The sequence below is a fragment of the Chiloscyllium plagiosum genome, unplaced genomic scaffold, assembly GCF_037043375.1.
Source record: "Chiloscyllium plagiosum isolate Xiang-an unplaced genomic scaffold, Cpla_swu_hap1 HiC_scaffold_32, whole genome shotgun sequence".
In the NCBI taxonomy this organism is placed as follows: Eukaryota; Metazoa; Chordata; class Chondrichthyes; order Orectolobiformes; family Hemiscylliidae; genus Chiloscyllium; species Chiloscyllium plagiosum.
In genome coordinates, this window is record NW_028270170.1 from 17,424,457 (window position 1) to 17,446,983 (window position 22,527).

The following is a 22,527-nucleotide window of genomic DNA, read 5'->3' on the forward strand; positions in this document are numbered from 1 at the left end:
ATCTGTGGAACTGCCCCTGTCAGGATACATCATGTATGTGGCTCTTTTCAGTGGGATCTTAGTATCAGCTGAAGGATGATTCCATGGGACTGTCAGGGTTGAGCCTTATACCACTAGATGTCCACAGATCAGGCATAAGAGGAGGCGACTATGTTGTACGAATCAGTCATTTTTATAGTGATGAATACAGAGTACACAATTATTTTTAAAATACAAACTTAGCATATATTTGAATAAGTAACTTTTAAATCAGTTATTGGATTAAGTTGTTAGCTCTTGTAAAGCAAATGCAAAGACTCAAATTATTACCTTCGTGCCATAAAATTCTGAACATCTCCAGCAGGAAAACTATTGGCTGTTAGAACAAGTGGAAGCTCTGACCATTTTCTTCTTCCTCTGCTTGGTTATATTGTAGCCAGATCCATCTGACCTGATACACAGATAGGAAACTGATGGTTTAGTACAGAACAGAATTTGAACATGGAGATTTCTTCTGGTTTTGTATTTCTTACAACTTTGCACTTAATGCCTTGATAGTCCTTATACTTGGGTCTGAGGCAAACAAATTTTTCAGAATTTAGGGACCTACAAAATAAAGTCAATTAAACAGCTTTCTTCACATGCAGCCTGCAGCTGATAATGAGCTCTGTCAGGCCAGCCCGCCTTGTTCCACTGTTACCAACTTCATTATTACAGCCAGATGGGGAAAATTTAAAGCAGCCTTTCACTTTACAGTTTTAATTATATACTGCAACGATAGAATTACAGTGGCAGAAACTTTCATAAACAAATAGTGCTATTTGCTGAAGATGCTTATTGACTAGCCTCCCTTACAAGAAATGGATGGTACAATTAATACTTTTGGATTATTTTTCCAAGATTAAATTATATTTCTTAAAATAAAAATGTTTTAAAAATTGCTCCAGTTCTTCCTGGGAACTGAACTGCAACTTGGAACTTCCTAGCACTTTTTAAAATTCAGTTCTGCAAGTACCTACTTGATATGTGGTGGGGAAAAGAATCTTGCAGTGTTTGCAGATTTTTTTCCTTTCCGAAACTTCTGTCATTTTGTGCTTCAAACCTTTAGGGTGTGGCTATTCGGTTTAATTTGAGGTGTTAAATTTCACATGAAATATAAATGGCAGACTATTAAAACATTGAATTAAATGCTATACCTATTAGGCAAGGTTGTAAAGACTGGAGGCTTTTCTCCCTTGCAAAAAGGCAACTGAGGAGTGACTCACTAGAAAAAGATTTCTTGTGGAGAAGAGCAGAGCTTAAGAGGACTGAAATAAGTTAGTTACTAGGAAGTCAAATAGAGAATTCAAAGGAAACTTCTTTAACCGGTGAGAACATTGAATTCTCTATCATACGGAATAGTCCGGATACATTTGAGGGAAGTGGGTAAGCAGATCAGAAAAGAGGAAATGGGAGGATTATGCTGATAATTAGTAGATAAGGAAGGATTGGGGGTGGATTGAATGCATTAGAGGAAGTATGAAATGGTTTGATTGTGGATTTAAGGAGAATTACTCGCCCAGGTTTACTGCCCTTTCTCCTCTTCAAAATAGTGTCAGGTCCTTTATATTCATGTGGAAGGGTAGACAAGGTTCCTGGTTAACGTTGCGTCTGAAAGAAGCTCCTCTGATAGAAGTACTGCACTGAGGTGTCCCTTTATTTTTGTGCTGAAGTCCTGAAACATGAAATAGATGTGATCAGGCAGGAATGCTACCATTTGTAATTTTATTTAGCGGATCTTTCCTGTAACATACTGCTGGCAATATTACAAATTGGTCTAGCTTTGAAAACACAGATTAATGTAATCCAAATTTGTGTTTAGTTTTCTTTTATTTATTCATGGCATGTGGGCATTGCTGTCCTGGGCAGCATTTATTGACCACCCTTAATTGCCCAGAGGACAGTTAAGAGTCAGCCACGTTGTTGTGGGTCTGGAGTCTCATGTAGGCCAGACCAGCTAAGGATAGCAATTTGCTTCCCAAAAGAGCATCAATGAACAGCATGATGTTTTACTGATAATGGTTTCATGGTCACCATTGAACTCTTAATTCCAAATATTAATTGAATTCGTATTCGCCATCTGCCATGGCCGGGTTCAAACCTCGGAAGAGAACATTACCAGACCTTTACCCCTGAGCTATCCCCCATCACCAACAAAAGCCATTGGGAGTGTTCTCCATTCTTCCTTCCATAATGAAGCAAAGGTGATTTTAGATTAGTAGCTGTTAATAGTTTCCAACTATGCCTTTACTTTCTCAGACAAAGCTAAACCTGGCAAATTGAGTGCTGTTTCAAGATATTTCTCATTCTTATGATATCCTGTTTTTAACTGACAGATTGAAGTGTGAATACTGAGATATACTATGTGTACAGTGGTGGTAATCCAGTATAGAGAAGCTTCTGTGAATTGTCTAAACAGGAACACCAATGTGGAAAGAGATCTTTTAGATGACCTTGAAACTTTTGAAGTTCCAATGTTTTATCTTGGAATAGTGACCCAGATATTATTCAGCAGTGAAACAACAGCATATGTTGTTGCTGAGCTCTGAGAAAGTTGTCCTCAAAGATCTAATGTTTAAACTAATGTATCAAGGGGATGGGAACCTGAATTGTAGTTCCAGTGTACAGGAGGTTAAGGGTAGTGAGGTCATGGATAGGTTTACAAAGTCACCAGAGGGCAGTAGCAACCAAGATATTGGTTTGCAATGTGTGTACTTCAATGCCAAGATCATGAGTAATAAGGTGATTGAACTTGCAGCATGGGTTGGTACTTAGGAATTCAATTCTGGATCAGTGGTGCTGGAAGAGCACAGCAATTCAGGCAGCATCCGAGGACAGGCAAAATCGACGTTTCGGGCAAAAGCCCTTCATCAGGAATAAAGGCAGAGAGCCTGAAGCGTGGAGAGATAAGCTAGAGGAGGGTGGGGGTGGGGAGAGAGTGGCATAGAGTACAATAGGTCAGTGGGGAAGGAGATGAAGGTGATAGGTCAGGGAGGAGAGGGTGGAGTGGATAGGTGGAAAAGGAGCTGGGCAGGTCGGACAAGTCCGGACAGGTCAGGGGATCGAGTTTCTGGAGGTTAGAAGCTAGGATGAGGTGGGGGAAGGGGAAATGAGGAAACTGTTGAAATCCACATTGATGCCCTGGGGTTGAAGTGTTCCGAGGCGGAAGATGAGGCGTTCTTCCTCCAGGCGTCTGGTGGTGAGGGAGCGGCGGTGGAGGAGGCCCAGCACCTCCATATCCTCGGCAGAGTGGGAGGGGGAGTTGAAATGTTGAGCCACTGGGCGATGTGGTTGATTGGTGCGGGTGTCTCGGAGATGTTCCCTAAAGCGCTCTGCTAGGAGGCGTCCAGTCTCCCCAATGTAGAGGAGACCGCATCGGGAGCAACGGATACAATAGATGATATTAGTGGATGTGCAGGTAAAACTTTGATGGATGTGGAAAGCTCCTTTGGGGCCTTGGATAGAGGTGAGGGAGGAGGTGTGGGCGCAGGTTTTACAGTTCTTGCGGTGGCAGGGGAAAGTGCCAGGATGGGAGGGTGGGTCGTAGGGGGGCGTGGACCTGACCAGGTAGTCACGGAGGGAACGGTCTTTGCGGAAGGCGGAGAGGGGTGGGGAGGGAAATATATCCCTGGTGATGGGGTCTGTTTGGAGGTGGCGGAAATGTCGGCGGATGATTTGGTTTATGCGAAGGTTGGTAGGGTGGAAGGTGAGCACCAGGGGCGTTCTGTCCTTGTTGCGGTTGGAGGGGTTGGGTCTGAGGGCGGAGGTGTGGGATGTGGATGAGATGCGTTGGAGGGCATCTTTAACCACGTGGGAAGGGAAATTGCGGTCTCTAAAGAAGGAGGCCATCTCCAATATTGACTGGGAATACTATAGTTCAAGTAATTTAAATGGATCTGTTTTTTGTTCAATGTGTGCAGGAGGATTTTCTGAGTTTGCAGGAGGGCTTTCTACAGTATGTAGACAGGCCAACAAGGGGCAATGCCATATTGGATTTGGTACTGGGGAATGAACCCAGCCAAGTGTTAGATTTGGAGGTAGGTGAGTACTTTCGTGATAGTGACCATAATTTGGGTTAAGTTTGCACTAGCAATGGGCAGGGATAGGTTATACTGCGGGGAAAGAGGTATAACTGGGGGTAAAGCAATTATGATGCAATTAGGCAAGATTTAAGATGGGGAAGGAAACTGCAGGGAGTGGACACACTTGAAATTTGGATCTCATTCAAGGAACACTACTGCGCGTTCTTGATAAGTATATACCTATCAGACAGGGAGGTAGTTGCCGAGAGAGGGAGCCATGCTTTACTAAAGAAGTTGAAGCTCTTGTCAAAAGGAAGAAGGGGGCTTATGTGAGGATGAGGTGTGAAGGCTCAGCTAGGGGGCTTAAGAGTTATAAGTTAGCCAGAAAAGATCTAAAGAGCCAGGAGGGGACATGAGAAGCTGTTGGCAGATAAGATCAAGGAAACCCTTAAGGCCTTCTAGAGGTATATCAGGAATAGAAGAATGACTAAAATAAGATTAGGGCCAATCGAAAATAGTAGTGGAAAGTTGTGTGTGGAATCTGAGGATATAAGTGAAGCGCTTAAGTGAATACTGGCAAAAAGTATTCATTTGGAAAAGGGCAATGTTAGTGAGAATACAGAGATACAGGTGACAAAATTAGCTGGGATTGAGGTTGACAAGGAGGTTTTAGCAAATTTGGAAGAACTGAAAATAGATATGACCCCGGAGCAGCATGGGATTTATCCTCTGATTCTCTGGGAAGCCAGGGAGGAGATTTCTGAGCATAAAAGCAAATTACTGCGGATGCTGGAATCTGAAACCAAAAGAAAAAATGCTGGAAAATCTCAGCAGGTCTGGCAGCATCTGTAAGGAGGGAAAAGAGTTGACCTTTCGAGTCTAACTGACCCTTTGTCAAAGCGTTTAGCTTAGATCTTTATGTCATCATTGTCGACAGAAATGAATCCAGAGACTGGGCCTCCACTGCCCTCTGGGGCAGAGCATTCCACACAGCCACCACTCTCTGGATGAAGAAGTTTCTCCTCATCTCTGTCCTAAATGGTCTACCCCGTATTTTTAAGCTGTGTCCTCTGGTTCGGCACCCTCCCATCAGCGGAAACATGTTTCCTGCCTCCAGAGAGTCCAATCCTTTAATAATCTTATGTCTCAATCAGATCCCCTCTCAGTCTTCTAAACTCAAGGGTATACAAGCCCAGTCGCTCCAGTCTTTCAGCGTAAGGTAGTCCCGCCATTCCAGGAATTGACCTCGTGAACCTACGCTGCACTCCCTCAATAGCCAGAATGTCTTTCCTCAAATTTGGAGACCAGAACTGCACACAATACTCCAGGTGTGATCTCACCAGGGCCCTGTACAGCTGCAGAAGAACCTCTTTGCTTCTATACTCAATCCCTCTTGTTATGAAGGCCAGCATGCTATTAGCCTTCTAGACTACCTGCTGTATCTGCATGCTTACCTTCATTGACTGGTGTACAAGAACACCCAGATCTCTTTGTATTGCCCCTTTACCTAAATTGATTCCATTTAGGTAGTAATCTGCCTTCCTGTTCTTGCCACCAAAGTGGATAACCATACATTTATCCACATTAAACTGCATCTGTCATGCATCTGACCACTCACCTAACCTGTCCAGGTCACCCTGTAATCTCCTCACATTTCATCCTGCGACCCAGCTTAGTATCATCAGCAAATTTGCTAATGTTATTACTAATACCATCGTCTATATCATTAATATATGTTGTAAAAAGCTGTGGTCCCAGCACTGATCCCTGTGGTACCCCATTGGTCACTGCCTGCCATTCCAAAATGGAGCCGTTTATCACTACTGTTTCCTGTCAGCCAACCAACTTTCAATCCAAGTTAGTACTTTGCCTCCAATACCATGCGCCCTAATTTTGCTCACTAACCTCCTACGTGGGACTTTATCAAAAGCTGTCTGAAAGTCCAGGTACACTACATCTACTGGATCTCCCTCGTCCATCTTCAGAATTACATCCTCAAAAAATTCCAGAAGATTAGTCAAGCATGATTTCCCCTTCATAAATCCATGCTGACTCTGACCTATCCTGTTAGTACAATCCAGATGTGTCGTAATTTCATCCTTTATAATAGACTCCAGCATCTTTCCCACCACTGCAGTCAGACTAACTAGTCTATAATTTCCTGTTTTCTCTCTCCCACCTTTCTTAGAAAGTAGTGCAACATTAGCCACCCTCCCATCTGCAGGAACTGATCCCGAATCTATCGAACTCTGGAGATTAATCACCAATGCATCCACGATTTCTCGAGCCACCTCCTTCAGTACCCTGGGATGTAGACCATCAGGCCCCGGGGACTTATCAACTTCAGACCTAACAGTCTCTCCAACACCAATTCCTAGCAAATATAAATTCCCTTCAGTTCAGGTCCTTCAGCCACTGATACCTCAGGGAGATTGCTTGTGTCTTCCCCAGTGAACACAGATCTGAAGTACCAATTCAATTCTTCTGCCATTTCTTTGTTCCCCGTAATATATCCCCCTGTTTCTGTCTTCAAGGGCCCAATTTTAGTCTTAACCATTTTTTTGCCTTTCACATACCTAAAAAAATTTTACTATCCTTCTTTATATTTTTGGCCAGTTTATCTTCGTATCTCATTTTTCCTCTGCGTATTTCCTTCTTAGTAATCCTCTGTTGTTCTTTAAAAGCTTCCCAGTCCTCCATTTTCCCACTTATCTTTGCTATGTTATACGTTTTCTCTTTTAACTTTGTTTCTTAACTTCCCTTGTCAGCCACGGCCACCCATGCCTCCTCCTAGGATCTTTCTTCCTTTTAGGAATGAACTGATCCTGCATCTTCTGCATTATACACAGAAATATCTGCCATTGTTCCTCCACTGTCATCCCTGCTAAGGTATTGCACCATTGAAGTTTGGCCAGCTCCTCCCTCATAGCTCCATAGTTCCCTTTATTCAACTGAAATATTGTCACTTCCGATTTGTTCCCTCTCAAGTTGCAGATTGAAGCTTATTGTATTATGGTCACTACTTCCCAATGGCTCCTTCACTTCGAGGTCCCTGATCAATTCTGGTTCGTTGCACAATACCAGATCCAGATTGCCTTCTCCCTGGTAGGCTCCAGCACCAGCTGTTCTAAGAATCAGTAAGGCGTTTGATAAGGTTCCACGCATGGTGTAGGCTATTGCATAGAATACGGAGATTCAGGATTGAAGGTGATTTAACGGTTTGGATTAGAAATTGACTAGCTGAAAGAAGACAGAGGGTGGTGGCGGATGGGAAATGTTCATCCTGGAGCTCAGTTACCAGTAGTGTGCCGCAAGGATCTGTTTTGGGGCCATTGCTTTTTGTCATTTTTATGAATGATCTGGATGTGGGCGTAGAAGGATGGGTTAGTAAATTTGCGGATGACGCTAAGGTAGAGTTGTAGATAGTGCCGAAGGATGTTGTGGGTTATAGAGGTAAGATGTAGAGCTGGGCTGAGAAGTGGCACATGGAGTTTAATGGGAAACGTGAGGTATTTCACTTCGGAAGAAGTAACAGAATGCAGTAAAATTCTTGGCAGTGTAGATGAACAGAGAGACATTGATGTCCTGGTGTATAAATCCCTGAAAGTTGCCACCCAGATTGATAGGGCTGTTAAGAAGGCATAAGGTGTGTTAGCTTTTATTAGTAGAGGGATTGAATTTCGGAGTCATGAGGTCATGCGGCAGCTGTACAAGACTCTGGTATGACTGCACTTGGAGTATTGCATACAGTTCTGGTGACCGCATTATAGGAAGGATGTAAAAGCTTTGGAAAGGGTCCAGAGGAGATATACTAGGATGTTGCCTGGCATGAAAGGAAGGTCTTATGAGGGAAGGCTGAGGGAATCGTTTTCGTTGGAGAGAAGAAGTTTGTGAGATGACTTAATTGAGATGTTTAAGGTAATCAGAGGATTAGATAGAGTGGACAGTGAAAGGCTTATTCCTCAGATGGTGAAGGCAAACGTGAGGGGACATAGCTTTAAATTGAGGTGTGATAGATTTAGGATTGATTAGGGGTAGTTTCTTCACTCCGTAGTAGGGGCGTGGAACAGCCTGCCTGCAACAGTTTTAGATTTGCTGACATTAAGGGCATTTAATGGGTATTGGACATACATATGGATAATAATGGAATGGTGTAGGTTAGATGGGCATCAGATTATTTTCACAGGTTGGCGCAACATCAAGGGCTGAAGGGCCTATACTGCGCTATTATGTTCTAATGATTGTGAGACATAGAGGTTTTGATGTACACTTAATCTGGTGCCAGTCTGAGGTACCCACACCCAACCAGCAGCAATCTTGTATTCAGGCAAGTTAAATAGCCAATCACATTGAAATATTCTCTCTGATGGAAAGCCATGATGCAAAATGAACTGAATTTTTTGCTTAATGAAATTTCAGAGCTGTAATTCTAAATTACAAGTGAAGATGAGGCTGAAGTTTTGTAAAACAATACTTATTAGTTTGGACTGAATATTTTTCAAAGTGCAGAATTTTAAATTTCTCCAATAGAAAACCTAATTTTACAAAGCTACTGAGGCTGTTCTTTCTGAGGAACTTGTGTGTTAATCCAGTCAAAACCAGGTCAAACAGTACAGTTATTTCAACAGTTTTCTGAACAAAGCTATCCACATATAATTTCAGTTAGTTCAGTGCTTTCTGTTTGTTTGCAGATTTGGGGAAACTTGACAATGCATCCTGGGGGAAGTGAGAAATCCCTCTCTCAGACAGCAACTTCTGGATCTCTTGAACTACCAATGCTTGGACTCCTGAAATTGGCTACACCTTCTCATAAAATTATACAGTACAGAAGAGGTGTTTCAGTCCATCATGTCTGCACTGCCAAAAATAAACTAAATCTACACTAGTCCCACTTCCCAGCACTAGGTCCATAGCTTTGAATATCATGACGCTTCAAATGCTCATCCTAGTACCTTTTTTGAAAGGTTGTGAGCTTACCAGCCTCAACTACCCTCTCAAGCAGTATATTTCAGAATCGTAACAGTCTCTGAGTGAAAATGGTTTTCCTCAAGTTCCCTCTCTATATGGACTGTTGATCATCATTGCTACTGCAAACTCCAGACCATTCTGAATGCTTTCCTAACTTAACTGGAACAAAATATTTTGTTACCCTTTCTGGAGTTGCATGCTGCAGAAAGTGTTGACAGCTAGCTATTTAAAATAAGCAGTGCCGATGCATTTTAAAGCAGTAAATAAACTAGTTTGAAATGGGAGCAATGTAAATGAAGCTGGATAATTAGATTTAATTAGTGTAATATGATGTCATAGTCTTGGTAAGAAGCACTTAAATCCCAGTAGTGCCACCGAGCATGGCCAAAAAGTATTCCGTTATCAGTATCTAATTGCAAGAAAAAGGTTACAAAATAGAGACTAGACTTCCAGTATGATTTGCCAAGCTTTAAAATAGTGTTTGTATTTTAAACCTCTCAACAACAAATGTACTGTTGGAAGCGATAGTTGAGCTCAGTTATTTTAGACTATAACCTGAGTTGAGTATATCGTAGGGCACATTTTCAAAGCCTAGATAGTCTTGTGGATAGAGCATTTTAGTTGCAATATTATTTTTGGAAGTATTCTGTAATTACAGTAATTGTCTTTGATGTCACTGGTGATTATTCAGGTAACTCATTCCATGAAGTGTGTTTAGCTGTTCTCATAGGTTTTGTTTGCTGCTTCAATGCCTCAGTTCAATCTAGTTGAAGCAGTTAAAATCTGTGCTAATTCTCTCTGAAACTAATGATTGACAGTATCCATTGGTAGCAAGCAATAAAAATGCTACAAGAATGTTAAGAATGATAGAGAATCGCCCTTTTAAACTGATCCGTGGCATGATCTACATTAGAATTAGAATCCCTACAGTATGGAAACAGGCCATTCGCTCCAACAAGTCCACACTGACTCTCCGAAGAACATCCCACCCAAACCCATTCACCACCCCACCTCCCCCACCCCCATGCGACAACAACGGCCAAGGCACCTATCCTACATATCCTTGAACACTATGAGGCAATTCAGCATGGCCAATCCACCTGCACGCCTTTGGACTGTGGGAGGAAACTGGCACACCCAGCGGAAACTCAAACAAACACAGGGAGAACGTGCAAACTCCACACAGACAGTTGCCCGAGGGTAAAATTGAACCCAGGTCCCCTGACGTTGTGAGGCAGCAGAATTAACCGCTGAGCCACTGTGCTGACCTTTTGAATTATGCCTGTCCTCATGGTCAAAGAAACATTCACTGACTAAATGTTTAAAAAAAGCTGAAATGTCAGATACCATTGTAGTGTTCCCATTGCATTTAAATTTTAACTTATTTTAGTCTGATATATTGTTTCATTAATTTTCTCAGTTCTGTCTTCTGGGCTATTTTACTATTGCCCCCTATTTGCTTCAGCATTTTGGAACAGACTATACTCCCAATTCTCTGGCTTCCAAATTGAACACTAACCTTGTGGATTAATGATACAACTGAGGCCACATCAGCTGACCCCATTGCATTTTCCATATGTAAAATAGAAGACTCCAGATTAATTTGTTTATTTTCTGCACTGTGATTTCTATAGTTAACTAAAGGTACAGCATAACTTAAAATTTCATTTTCTGTTAATTTTTTGCCTTATTACAGTGAGCTTTTAACTGGTGACCTTTTGCACTGAACAATGCTGAACAGTCATAAGATACGTTGATAGAGTTTTATTTGTTCATAAAATTTCAGTAAACATTTCAAAATGATTTAATTTTGCTGCACCCTTGCATTTTGGTGGTTGGAATAGCCATGATCCATCTAAAGTATATTCTCTCCTGTTTATTTCAGTCAGGTGGATAGAAACCATTATATCCTGGAGATTTGTCTATCTCCAGTAGCACTATTTTCTGAGACCATTTATTTTCTCTCCTGGAAGACTTAATATAAGTTTCTCCCTTTGACCTAGCTCCTGTTCTACCACTGATTTTGTTTTCATGCAACATTCTTAATAACTGAGGGTATTCATTTAGCAAGGCTATCAATTCCTTTTCTGTTATGATCTTGCTTCCTTTTTTAATAGGCTTACATACCTACAATATGTAGGGGGTATATTGGGTCAGTGTTAACTGGAAAACTCAGGACTTAGGTACAAAATCTTGACTGCCATTTCAGTACCAGTGTGCTGAATTGTTAAATGTAATAGAATGTCTCATGTTTTAAGCTAACGGGCTATATGCAAATTGATTATTTTTGGATGTAGGTGTGCTGGCTGAGCTGGAAAGTTCATTTTCAGATGTTTCGACCCCATACTAGTTAACATCATCAGTGAGTCTCAGGATGAAGTCGGAGGCTAACTGATGTTACCTAGTATGGTGACAAAACATCTAAAAATGAAGCTTCCAGCTCAATGAGCAAACCTACATCCAGAGCCTCAACCTGAGCTACAAATCTTCTCAAAACTCGCTAACTATTATTTTTGTCTACTTACTGTTGTGGTTCTGTTCGCCGAGCTGGAAGTTTTTGTTGCAAACGTTTCATCCCCTGGCTAGGCGACATCATCAGTGCGTGGGAGCCTCCTGCGAAGCGCTTCTTTGATGTTTCCTCCGGTGTTTATAGTGGTCTGTCCCTGCCGCTTCCGGTTGTCAGTTTCAGCTGTCCGCTGTAGTGGTTGGTATATTGGGTCCAGGTCGATGTGTTTGTTGATGGAGTTTGTGGATGAATGCCATGCCTCTAGGAATTCCCTGGCTGTTCTCTGTCTGGCTTGCCCTATGATAGTAGTGTTGTCCCAGTCGAATTCATGTTGTTTGTTGTCTGTGTGTGTGGCTACTAAGGATAGCTGGTCGTGTCGTTTCGTGGCTAGTTGATGTTCATGTATGCGGATTGTTAGCTGTCTTCCTGTTTGTCCTATATAGTGATTAGTGCAGTCCTACACTACATTCGTCTTGCTCATGTTGGGTATCGGGTCCTTCGTTCTGGTGAGTTGTTGTCTGAGCGTGACTGTTGGTTTGTGTGCCGTTATGAGTCCTAGGGGTCGCAGTAGTCTGGCTGTCAGTTCTGAGATGCTCCTGATGTATGGTAGTGTGGCTAGTCCTTTTGGTTGTAGTATGTCCTCGTTCCGTGGTCTTTCTCTTAGGCATCTGTTGATGAAGTTGCGCGGGTATCCGTTTTTGGCTGGGACAACACTACTATCATAGGGCAAGCCAGACAGAGAACAGCCAGGGAATTCCTAGAGGCATGGCATTCATCCACAAACTCCATCAACAAACACATCGACCTGGACCCAATATACCAACCACTACAGCGGACAGCTGAAACTGACAACCGGAAGCTGCAGGGACAGACCACTATAAACACCGGAGGAAACATCAAAGAAGCGCTTCGCAGGAGGCTCTCAAGCACTGATGATGTCGCCTAGCCAGGGGACGAAACGTTTGCAACAAAAACTTCCAGCTCGGCGAACAGAACCACAACAACGAGCACCCAAGCTACAAATCTTCGCACAAACTGTCTACTTACTATTTGCCCTATTTTAGAAAAAAACATTAATTCATTGGATGTACAAGATGTTTTATAAATTCACTTTTTGAGTAGGTAGCATTTCAGAATAATTTTAATGTACACTTACTTTCAAGTGAGAGCAAACATTCTAGAGCTAAGTGTACTAGTTAAAGTACTAAACGTGTTTTGCATCAAAACTATCCTTTTGAGAAAAGTATGATTGAACATTGTGGACAGTTAGTAGGAATTGACCTATCTTGGCAGCACACTTGATTCATGGCCTGTACAGTGCTGTGCATTCATACACGTTTTGGCTGGTGAGCAGATTTCATCATATGTAGCTTTTAGAAAAGATGGGTATGTTATTAGGCCAACTGGATATCCATAAAGCTTCCAATAATCCAGAGTGTGTTGGAATGCTTCATGTCTTTCCAGAGAAATGCAACATCTATAAACAGATTAGTTTTTTGCTAAAATAACGCAAAACCCCCCAATATGTATGAGATTTTCTCTTCCTTGTGTACAATATTGTATCATACTTTTTGAATAAGTATAAGCGTGAAATTCCTGAAGCCATTTGACGTCAATCCAAACTGTTTGCAGAAATTGAAAACTAGATGATAGCAAATTGGCTTGTGTATTAAATCAACACTATTTAGCCTTTCCCATGTGATTAAGGCAATTTTCTTGTAAACAAAATTGTTTGGCAAACTAATTCGTAGGATGATTTGCAGTAATTATTCAAATGTTCCCCAAGTTGATCTCATCCCTGAGATTAAAATACATGCATTCACCGACACTGTTCTCTTGGCAAGTGGTTGGTATACTTTTGTGTACGATAGTAGTCCATTGTGATATTTCGTTCCTGTTTCTCAGTGGTTACATATTTGGTTTCCACTGAAGTTACCAACATATGTTTGTGTTGATTACTTTCCCCCCTCGTCTTAAGGATAAAGTTGAGTTTATTTTTTAAATATTTGTGCGGAAACGTAATTCAAAAGATATTGCTCTAAATTTATAAACTCACTTTTATGAACTCTTGTTGCTGAGCAATTTGAAGAATCCTTGTGAAGGGGAAGTTTCTATTTTTGAAAATCCTAATGACTAGAAGTTTCAATTTAGGATACTATAGTGTATTTGCAAGCGTATTTAGGCTTTTTCTTCTCTGCCAAATGTTACTTTACCTTGAAGAAACTTCTCACAGTGTATGCAGTCAACTGGGAACTGATCTTGGAGTTCTAAATCCTTTCGGTTGTCAGAAAGTTTTTAATATATCAGTCATTGCAGTAGACTAACACAAGTGAAAAAACATCTTGCTGTCCTAATGTGCCACCATGTTTCTTGATTTTTTTCCTGTTGTACTATCAGTCAATTTGCAAATCTTGTGCATTTGTGCATATTGGAAAAGTTCTTTGTAATGAATGATAAAGCATTATTCGTAAGAACTGTCCAAAATATTTTTAAATTTAATCATGTTGATATTTTTACAGTAATTGGGATTTATTTTTAATTTTGGTGTTTATCTACTCCATTGTAAAATATCTGTGTATTCAGAATTGGCAATCTCAAAGAAGCATTATTTTACCTGCACTTCTGAAAGTTTAGTTACTGTGAAGCCTAAAGTGCGTCTTCTGTTTGATACTTCAAAACAGTGCTGTCAGTTCCTTTTTGGAATAACTGTTTGTTTAAAAAATGTAAACAAACTATTTGAGATCAAACCTTTTCCTAAAATCTGGGTTGATTTTATTGCATAATTGCAGGAATTTTGTAGAAATTACAGTGACTGGATATTGGAAAAATGCTTGAATCAAATGGACCGAAAGCATATCTTAGTGCAGCCATGTCTTGTCCAGATAAAGTCCAGGAAAGGTCTATGGGATGATCTTTGTCTTGTGGTGACATAATTAAAGTGATACTCATTCTTGCTGTGTTTGTGTCTGGGGGGATGAGAGAATGTGATCTATGTAGAAATTAATTTAGATAAAAATAATCTGAATTACATGGTAAGGGAGTGTGACCTAGGTTAATTTAGTTTGTGCCTTGATACTTGCAAAAGATTTGTTTTTGAAGGAAAACTGCTGTATTGTAATTTTCATTCATTTTGCTGAGGATTATCTTTCATTGGAAGAATATTTACAGGATTTGCATCCCTTCCTGCTGATTCATCAGTAAAATTGTTTTGTGGAACAGATTGTACTTTTATTAATGTTATCTTGCTTTTTTTAAATATCCTGTAAATGTGATATCAATGTTCTTTCAACAATGGTGTATGACACCATACTTTTGAGATCAAATATATTTTAGAGTTCTCTAGAGATGGTGTTTGAGAAGTGGTAGAACTCCAAAAACAAAATTGAACTTACCACAAGCCACCAATGTTGTTTGTTAGCACTTCAGCCTGTAGGTCAGGTTCAATTCTCAGTTTTTCACTAATGTTCTATTTTAGATAAACATTTACAAAAGGATATAGAAAAGCTGACAATTCTGGATGTGCCAAATATTCCCCCACAATAGCCTTTGTGTCCGTTATAGTGTGCATTTGGACATAGTCAATTTTCCAGAAAATATATAGTTTTCATTTTTATGCAGTAATTGAAATATTAACAAAAATAAAACCTGTTTTTCACCAGCTGGTCTCTAAACTGGTTATTGAAATCAGTTCAGGCCCCCAAATCTAAAGCAAACTATTCATAGTCGGAGAAATTGGACATAAATCCCTGGTTTGTCCTTGGCCACCTGTTAATTAAGGGTAGTGTGTGAGATCACTTTGCTGGGTAATTGTACAACAGCTCTGCTGTTCCGTTACCTCTAAATTACATTGTGTCTAATAGTTTACCTTACTCACCTGATACTCCACTGCTGTTTCAACTGAGGCATCAGCTGGAATTTGAGATTGTCCTTTTAAATTTGCATATTGGATCTCCCACAGAACAACTATAGTCACTGTTGTATTTGAAGTCATGGTCTATGTTGTGCTACATGGACAGCACAGCATATTGGGCAAAAGTGAGGACTGCAGATGCTGGAACCAGAGTCGAGGTTAGAGTAGTGCTGGAAAAGCACAGCAGGTCAGGCAGCATCCGAGGAGCAGGAAAATCGATGCTGCCTGACCTGCTGTGCTTTTCCAACACCACTCTAACCCAGCACAGTATATTGGTAAAGCAGTGTGTGCCTAATTGTGATTATAAATTGATTTTTTTTTTCAGCCATAATACTACCATCTATAGATAATTAACCAATATGTTTTTGATTTCACAGGGTTGAGTTCCAAAATAAATTCTACTCTGGTTCTGGTTACAAATTTGTTCCCTTCTCCTTTGAAAGCATACTTGAAGGAAAGTTTGAAGAGTAGAACCGAAGGTGTATTACGTTTCAAGATGTCTGCTTGTGGTTTGTAAATGTATGGTTTGTGATGTGCATTTAGATCATGTAATTTATGCCCTTTGTATCCTAATGCAATCTTGTAGCTGACGTTGTTGTTACTTTTCTGCATGCACTGAAACCAAATGTTTTCCTTGTGTGAATCAATGCAGTTATGAAGTGTGACTATTGCATTGAACTGAATTTGTCCCACTCAATGTTCACTTAATGATTTCTTGCAGTGTAATTGTACTTTGGTAAACACATTTATATAGATAAGCTGTTCACTTTTTGTGTCTTGGAAAGGCTGGGACTAATCTGACAGTATTGCAGTATTATACCTCCTAGTAATTCTATACAATGTGGGATAAGACTTGTAACTAGCTACAGATTTATTTATTTAACTTTGTGGGAAGTGAAGGGCAAGATGTACTTCAGGGAAAAGATAGGTGGGCATTAGAATACAGCATTTGGAATGTATTCTTGGCCACCAAATATTAAAAACACTATGATGTGTAACTTATGATTCATTGTAGGAGGCATTACCATCTGTGGCCACTATCAGGGTGAAGGTTTGGTGTGCAAAGCACAACAATGTATGGAAATGTATTAATTTGACGACAAAGTGACTTGTTGCTAAACTTCAGAGGAAGGCTTTTCTGGAACTGTGCTCATGATGCCCACCTTTAGCAACCAGAGTTAATCATCTTGCAATGTAAAGAAATTCTAAAATGACTCCTAAAACACTTCAGCAACATTGTATCAGGAGGAGAATTGTTCTGGTTGCTGTGCAGTTTCACTTATTTGTTTTGGTTTTTTTTCCTCCCCTCTGATTCAGTTGGAAATATTAATCAATTTGAACTTTGTATCTCCAGATTTCCAAGAAAATATCAAGTTGAAATCTTCATACTGATTTTATTTTTATTATTGCACGCATTGGATTCTTGAACATGTTGAACATAGCATATCCAATTCAAGGTTCTGTAAATGGTATGCCTTTGATTTCTAAAATGATTAACTCGGCTGCATCTAGAAAAAAAATGGAGCAGTTTTATGCATCAATTGAATAGATCTCTCATGATTATTGGCTTTCGTTGGTCCTTGGGTTATTTTTGTGAAATTGTAGCACCCAATGTTAAATTTCATATTTTTGGAATGACCAAATTAATGGACTACTTTGGTTAAGAGTCATACAGGTTTAAGACTCTTCAGATATAAATCTGACATGTCCAATACAGCAGCTGTTTTTAATTTATATTTGAATGTTATTTTTAGCAGATTAAAATAACATTATTTCCCTGCCAGTTCCTCTTACAGGTCTCTCGACACCGTTTTTGGTTTGAATTCTGTATTGTTGATGATCAATCTTCTTAATAGATAATTAGTTCAATTAAAATTTCAAGATTTTGTAAATGAAATAACCCTTCTTAAACCTTAATGGTCAGTGAATCCAGATTTGTCTTTCTATTTGGATCATAATTTGCATTGTTGTCGTGACTGTTAATTTAACTGAATGTTAATACAAGTTTCTCCCTGTACCTTTGTCTTTGGCATTTACTTTATGTATTGAAATTGGTATTGGGATGATATAGTTGTTGAATATGTTCCAGTAATTGTATTGCCATTGTAACTTGCATGGTATTTCTCTTTATGTTGTGTACAAAATTCCATGGCCAAATTAAAGCTATGTGTCCTCATTATTTTAATCAAATGATTTGCACTCAAAATATTTGCATATCTTGAAACATTTAGACGACTATAATCTCTTTCACTTTCTTGCTCTGCTGCAATATTTGCTTTTAGAATTAGATGCTACTCTAGTGTCTGATATACTCCTTCATACAATGGATCAAGAAGTCCATTGATTAAAACTAGTAGTGTATGCTTATGGGACTGCTTTGACCTGTTGCACAATGATCATGTTCCATGTCATTATGGTGTGGAGGAAGGGATAGAAACAGCATTAAATAATATTGTAGTTATGCTTGTGTATATAGTGCTTTTTGTCAGGAGAAGTCAACCTTTGTACTTTTCAATATATTCTGTTCTGGGTGAAAAGGAATGACTATCTTGTTGATTACCCTGTCCTTCAACCAACCTGGACCCCTGACACCAAACTATCAATGTTTCAAACATCGTGCAAGCATTAAATTCCAACTTTAAAATGTCACGTTAATTTTGTGTATGTACTTTCATAATGGCTGAGCCACAACTAATGAATCCTCCAGGTCTGTTGATATTTGTTTGCTGTTGTGATTTCTTGTTTACATGTTTTGACTGTTTACAGTTAGTGAATGTGTGCCCAACTGAAGCTGAAAGTTCTTTAGTCACCTTATTGTGATTATTTAGGAATTATTCCAATCTGTTGAAGCTTGTGCATAAAGTCAATGTATATTTGAACATAGAATAAAAACATAGTGGAATGTAAAAATGCTCATGACCATTGAATTAATTTCTGACTTTTTTTTAGTCGTTTAGTATTTACTTGCAACTTGTCCTTTTTGGTCGCCTGACTTTCTGCTATTCCATTGTTGAACAAGTGATTTTGTTTTTATGTCAATAGTATATGAACTTGCTTGATGGCAATGTAATAACTAAATAGGTGACTCTTGGTGATAAATGTAAGACATCTAATTATAGATGAGGCAAGTAAAGATGTTCATTGTTCTTTGTAATTTATCATCTTTTAGCTAATTGTACTAGGGCCACCTTAAAAGAGAACAGTCAGGAAGTAAAAAGTTGTGGAGAATTTAATAATTGACTAGAATCCATAGAAACAGATGTTTTTCCCTTGTTATTCAGTTGTCCTATTTTGGAATCATCATATATCTAGCATTAAAAAAAATCAAACTATGCAAATCGAACTTGTTAAAAATTACACTGATGTTGGGGGAAAGAAATAGACATGTGGCTATAAATGATATTAAAACAATCAGATCTGGAAGTGCTGAATGACGGGTCCCTTTTGTAAATTGTTTATTAGAGCACACCAAGTTCAACATTGCTACATGCAGTATGTCGTACACATTTGTGAAGACTGTGTTAAAGGTAGCCTTTATATATTTTGTGATATGAATGTTTGTTAAATCAAACATGCATTGTTAAATCAAAATGTATTAGAAGAACAAAACCAGATTTGATCAATTATTCTCTTATTAGAGACATAACAATGTTCTTTAACTGAATCCATCTTGACTCAGGATTTCCACTAGTTTCACCATGTAATTTTACAGCAGTTTTGTTAGAATCTAGTTGTTTTCCTCCACTGTAGCAATTTGTTTTATTTACAAGACTCGGCCTTTTTGTTTTGTAGAGTTACTTCAGATTGGAAAGAGATTTTAAAAATCGGTACCCTTCCTTTTCCTAAGATATATCAAGCTAGAGAATTCCATGATGATCAGTGTTTGAGCTTGTATGTTGTTGAGTCTCCTTTTAAAAGCTTTGTTGCAGACAGGTGAAATGGAAGCAAGGGGGTGACCAACACTTTCAGTGGTAAAGTGGCATGTGCAAAAGACCAGGTATTTAGTCATCTGTCCTAATACCTCCTTGTGTGCCTTGGTCTTGAATTTTTGCTACCTTTTGCATTCAGAAATGTCCTTCATAAAATTTGTAAATGTTACATACAAAACATATTTTCACTGAAAATTACACGGTGTTGAACTTATTTTTTCCATACAGCATGTTCCACTCTGAGGTAACTCAAATCAGTCTCTAGAATACTGAAATTGAATAATGTGCATTCCATATCAGTCTTTTCAGCTAAGGGGTTCCAGGAGTTTCCAGCTCCTTTGTACAGTGTGGCTGAAAGGAATTAAACATTGGCTTCCTCCAAATTTTGCTTCACATTCATATGAAACACCATGGGACATTTTTCCCAAGTTAAAGGCACTATATAAATTTACTGGTGTTCATAGGTTTTAGTGATGCCTCAAAAATTGCTGCAGTGTCCTTTAAAGCATCTCTGGTTAGGCAAACATTTATTGCTCAGAGGGAAGTTAGAGCCACCCGTATTGTTATGGGTCTGGAGTCACAAATAGGCTTGACCAGATTAGGACAGCAGTTTTCATTCTGTGAAGAACATTTGAATCCGATAGGTTTTAATGATAATCAAATGTTACATGGTCACTTTTATGTCAGTATTTTTAATTGAATTCAAATTTCACCTCTAGGATTTGAAGTCACATTTCCAGAGCACTAGCCTGGGGTTTTCGATTGTTAGTACAGTCATATTCCCACTACACCATAATTCTTTGGTGCTTAAGGAATGTTAACTCCCAGAATACAAACGAACTTCTGTTTATAAGATGAAAAGTTCCAATTTGATTGAGATTACATGAAGTAAACATGAATTTAGCTACCTACTTTTACCTAAGTACTTTTTCAAATTCATCCAGGGAATGGGGGCTTTGCTAGCTGGCCAGAATTCATTGTCTATCCATACTGTTCATGTCAAGATGTTGGTGAAGTGCTTTCTTGAACCACTGCGGTCCATTCGGTGTAGGTAGATCCATAATGCTGTTGTGGTGCACGATTCAGATTTTTGACTCCGTGACAGTGAAGGAATGGCACTGTAGGGAGGCAATGGCCTAGTGGTATTATTGCTGGACTGTTAACCCAGAGACCCAGATAATGTTCTGGGGACCTGGGTTCAAATTTTGCCACAATAGAAGGTGGAATTTGAATTCAATAAATATTCTAGAATTTAGAGTCTAATAATGACCATGAATCCATTGCCAATAGTTCACTAATGCCCTTTTGAGGGAAGGAAGTTTCCAACCTTATCTGGTCTGGCCTACATGTGACTCCAGACCCACAGCAATGTGGTTAATGCTTAACTGTCCTTGGGCAGTAAATGCTGCCGAGCCAGCAATGCCCTCATCCTGTGAATGACCTTTTTTTAAAAAAAAGTCTGGGTGGTGTATAACTTGACGGTGAACTTGCATGAGAACACCACCATATACACTTGCTGCCCTTGTACTTCCAGATGGGAGAGGCCATGGGTTTGAAAGATGTTGTCAAAGGAACTATGGTGGGTTACTGCAATATAACTTTTGATACTGATGTGTTAAAGGTGGTAGTTGGGGTGACAATTAATTGGGCTGTTTTGACCTAGATAGTGTCGAGCTTCTCAAGTGTGATTGAAGCTGCACTCATCCAGGCAAATGGGGAGTTATTCTATCACACTTCTTACGTTTACGCTCTAGATGGTGGGCAGATTTTAGAGAGCCAGCTAAACCACGCAGTGAAATCATCACTTGTCACTGTGAAATAACCTCAAGTCTTTCTGAAAATGGATATTATGGGTAACTCTACCTGGAAATCAAATTGATCTATGTTTCAATACATTCTGCATTCTGGACTAACCAACTGGGAGTGTTTCTTTTTAGGGAAGGTGTGTCATATTGTCCTGCCCTTTGCAATGGAAAGCAACTTTACTAAAATTCACCATTCAAAATAACTGGAAAATCTAGTTTATGATAATTAGGCAATAGCTGATTCTGGGATTTGAATACAAGCCCTATGAAATGGAGTCCATCCATAGTTTTGCTGAAAGTATTGCCCTGTCCCTTCCAATGTAACAAAATGAAAATATAGCAGTATTTTACATCAGGAGATGAAGGCATCCTGCAGTCTCATTAACTTGCTGTCACCATTGGCCTGTTATTTATATTTGAGATGCCCTGTATCCAAAGTGTAGCTTGGGGTGTGTAGCTAATGTGTGCTGGAGCTACCAAAACACTACCATTCACTAGAACGTTATGACACTTTGCATCCCAATTGAACAAAATAATTGTGAATACCAACAATTTTTATTGTACGAGAGGTACCAAGAGCACTGAAATGATACAGAATGGTAAAATAAACATTGTATTTAGCACTGAAATGCAAGGAAGGCAAATAAAATTAAAACATGCAAATTGTGATGGATGAGTGAAATGACAGGACCTCTTGTATTATCTAGAATTCCCACTAGATGGAGCAAATAGGTTAAATATAAAAAAAGCTAAATGAGAACAGTATTGAGTGCAGCAATACCTCAAAACTAAAATTCATGGAATGTGGGTGTTATTGTCTCAAGTGACAAGAATATACAAATACAGTATAAATAGTCATCAATTTCGCATTGTAAGAGTTCTCCCCTTTTTGAGTTCAGAAGAAGTCACCCATTAGCTCTTTTTGTCCACTTTACTGATATGAGCTTCACCTGACGTATGGCCATTTTATACGTAATTCAAAACCTAACTATTGCTTTTGAAATTGGAGTGCGTTCTTCCTTTTGTATCTCCCCAATTATAATGCATTTCTAAAAATATATAGCAGAAGCGAAAGCAACCATGTCATGAAATCATTTTTATTTTGCATTCTGTTATACATATATAAACGTTTTGAACTTTTAAAACATGTTATCTTGTATTTCAAAGGTATTTTAAACAAAGAATGCCATTAGGCAGAAAGACTCCTCACAGAGCAGGAGGCCATTTGGCCCCTTACTCTGTGCTGACTCACCAGTGGAGCAGTGTACCTAATGCCACTCCCCAGGCTTTCTCCCAATACTCCTGCAAAAAATGCCACAATAAGGTTAAGAAAAATATCCCAGAAGTTGAGATTTCTTTCTGTAAAAAT

The 22,527-nt window shown here is 39.3% G+C and overlaps 1 protein-coding gene across 5 annotated transcripts in view; it reads left to right on the forward strand.

Moving 5' to 3' along the window:
- Nucleotides 1-18,336, forward strand: part of LOC122539857 (V-type proton ATPase 116 kDa subunit a 1) — a 66,992-nt gene extending 48,656 nt beyond the window's left edge. For all 5 annotated transcript variants that reach the window (XM_043674980.2, XM_043674981.2, XM_087977828.1 and 2 more), the window contains one exon: nucleotides 15,802-18,336. In XM_043674980.2, the coding sequence (XP_043530915.1) occupies nucleotides 15,802-15,895 (94 nt within the window). In that variant the 3' untranslated portion in view covers nucleotides 15,896-18,336. The remainder of the gene's footprint in view (nucleotides 1-15,801) is intronic.
- Nucleotides 18,337-22,527: the final 4,191 nt, after the last annotated feature.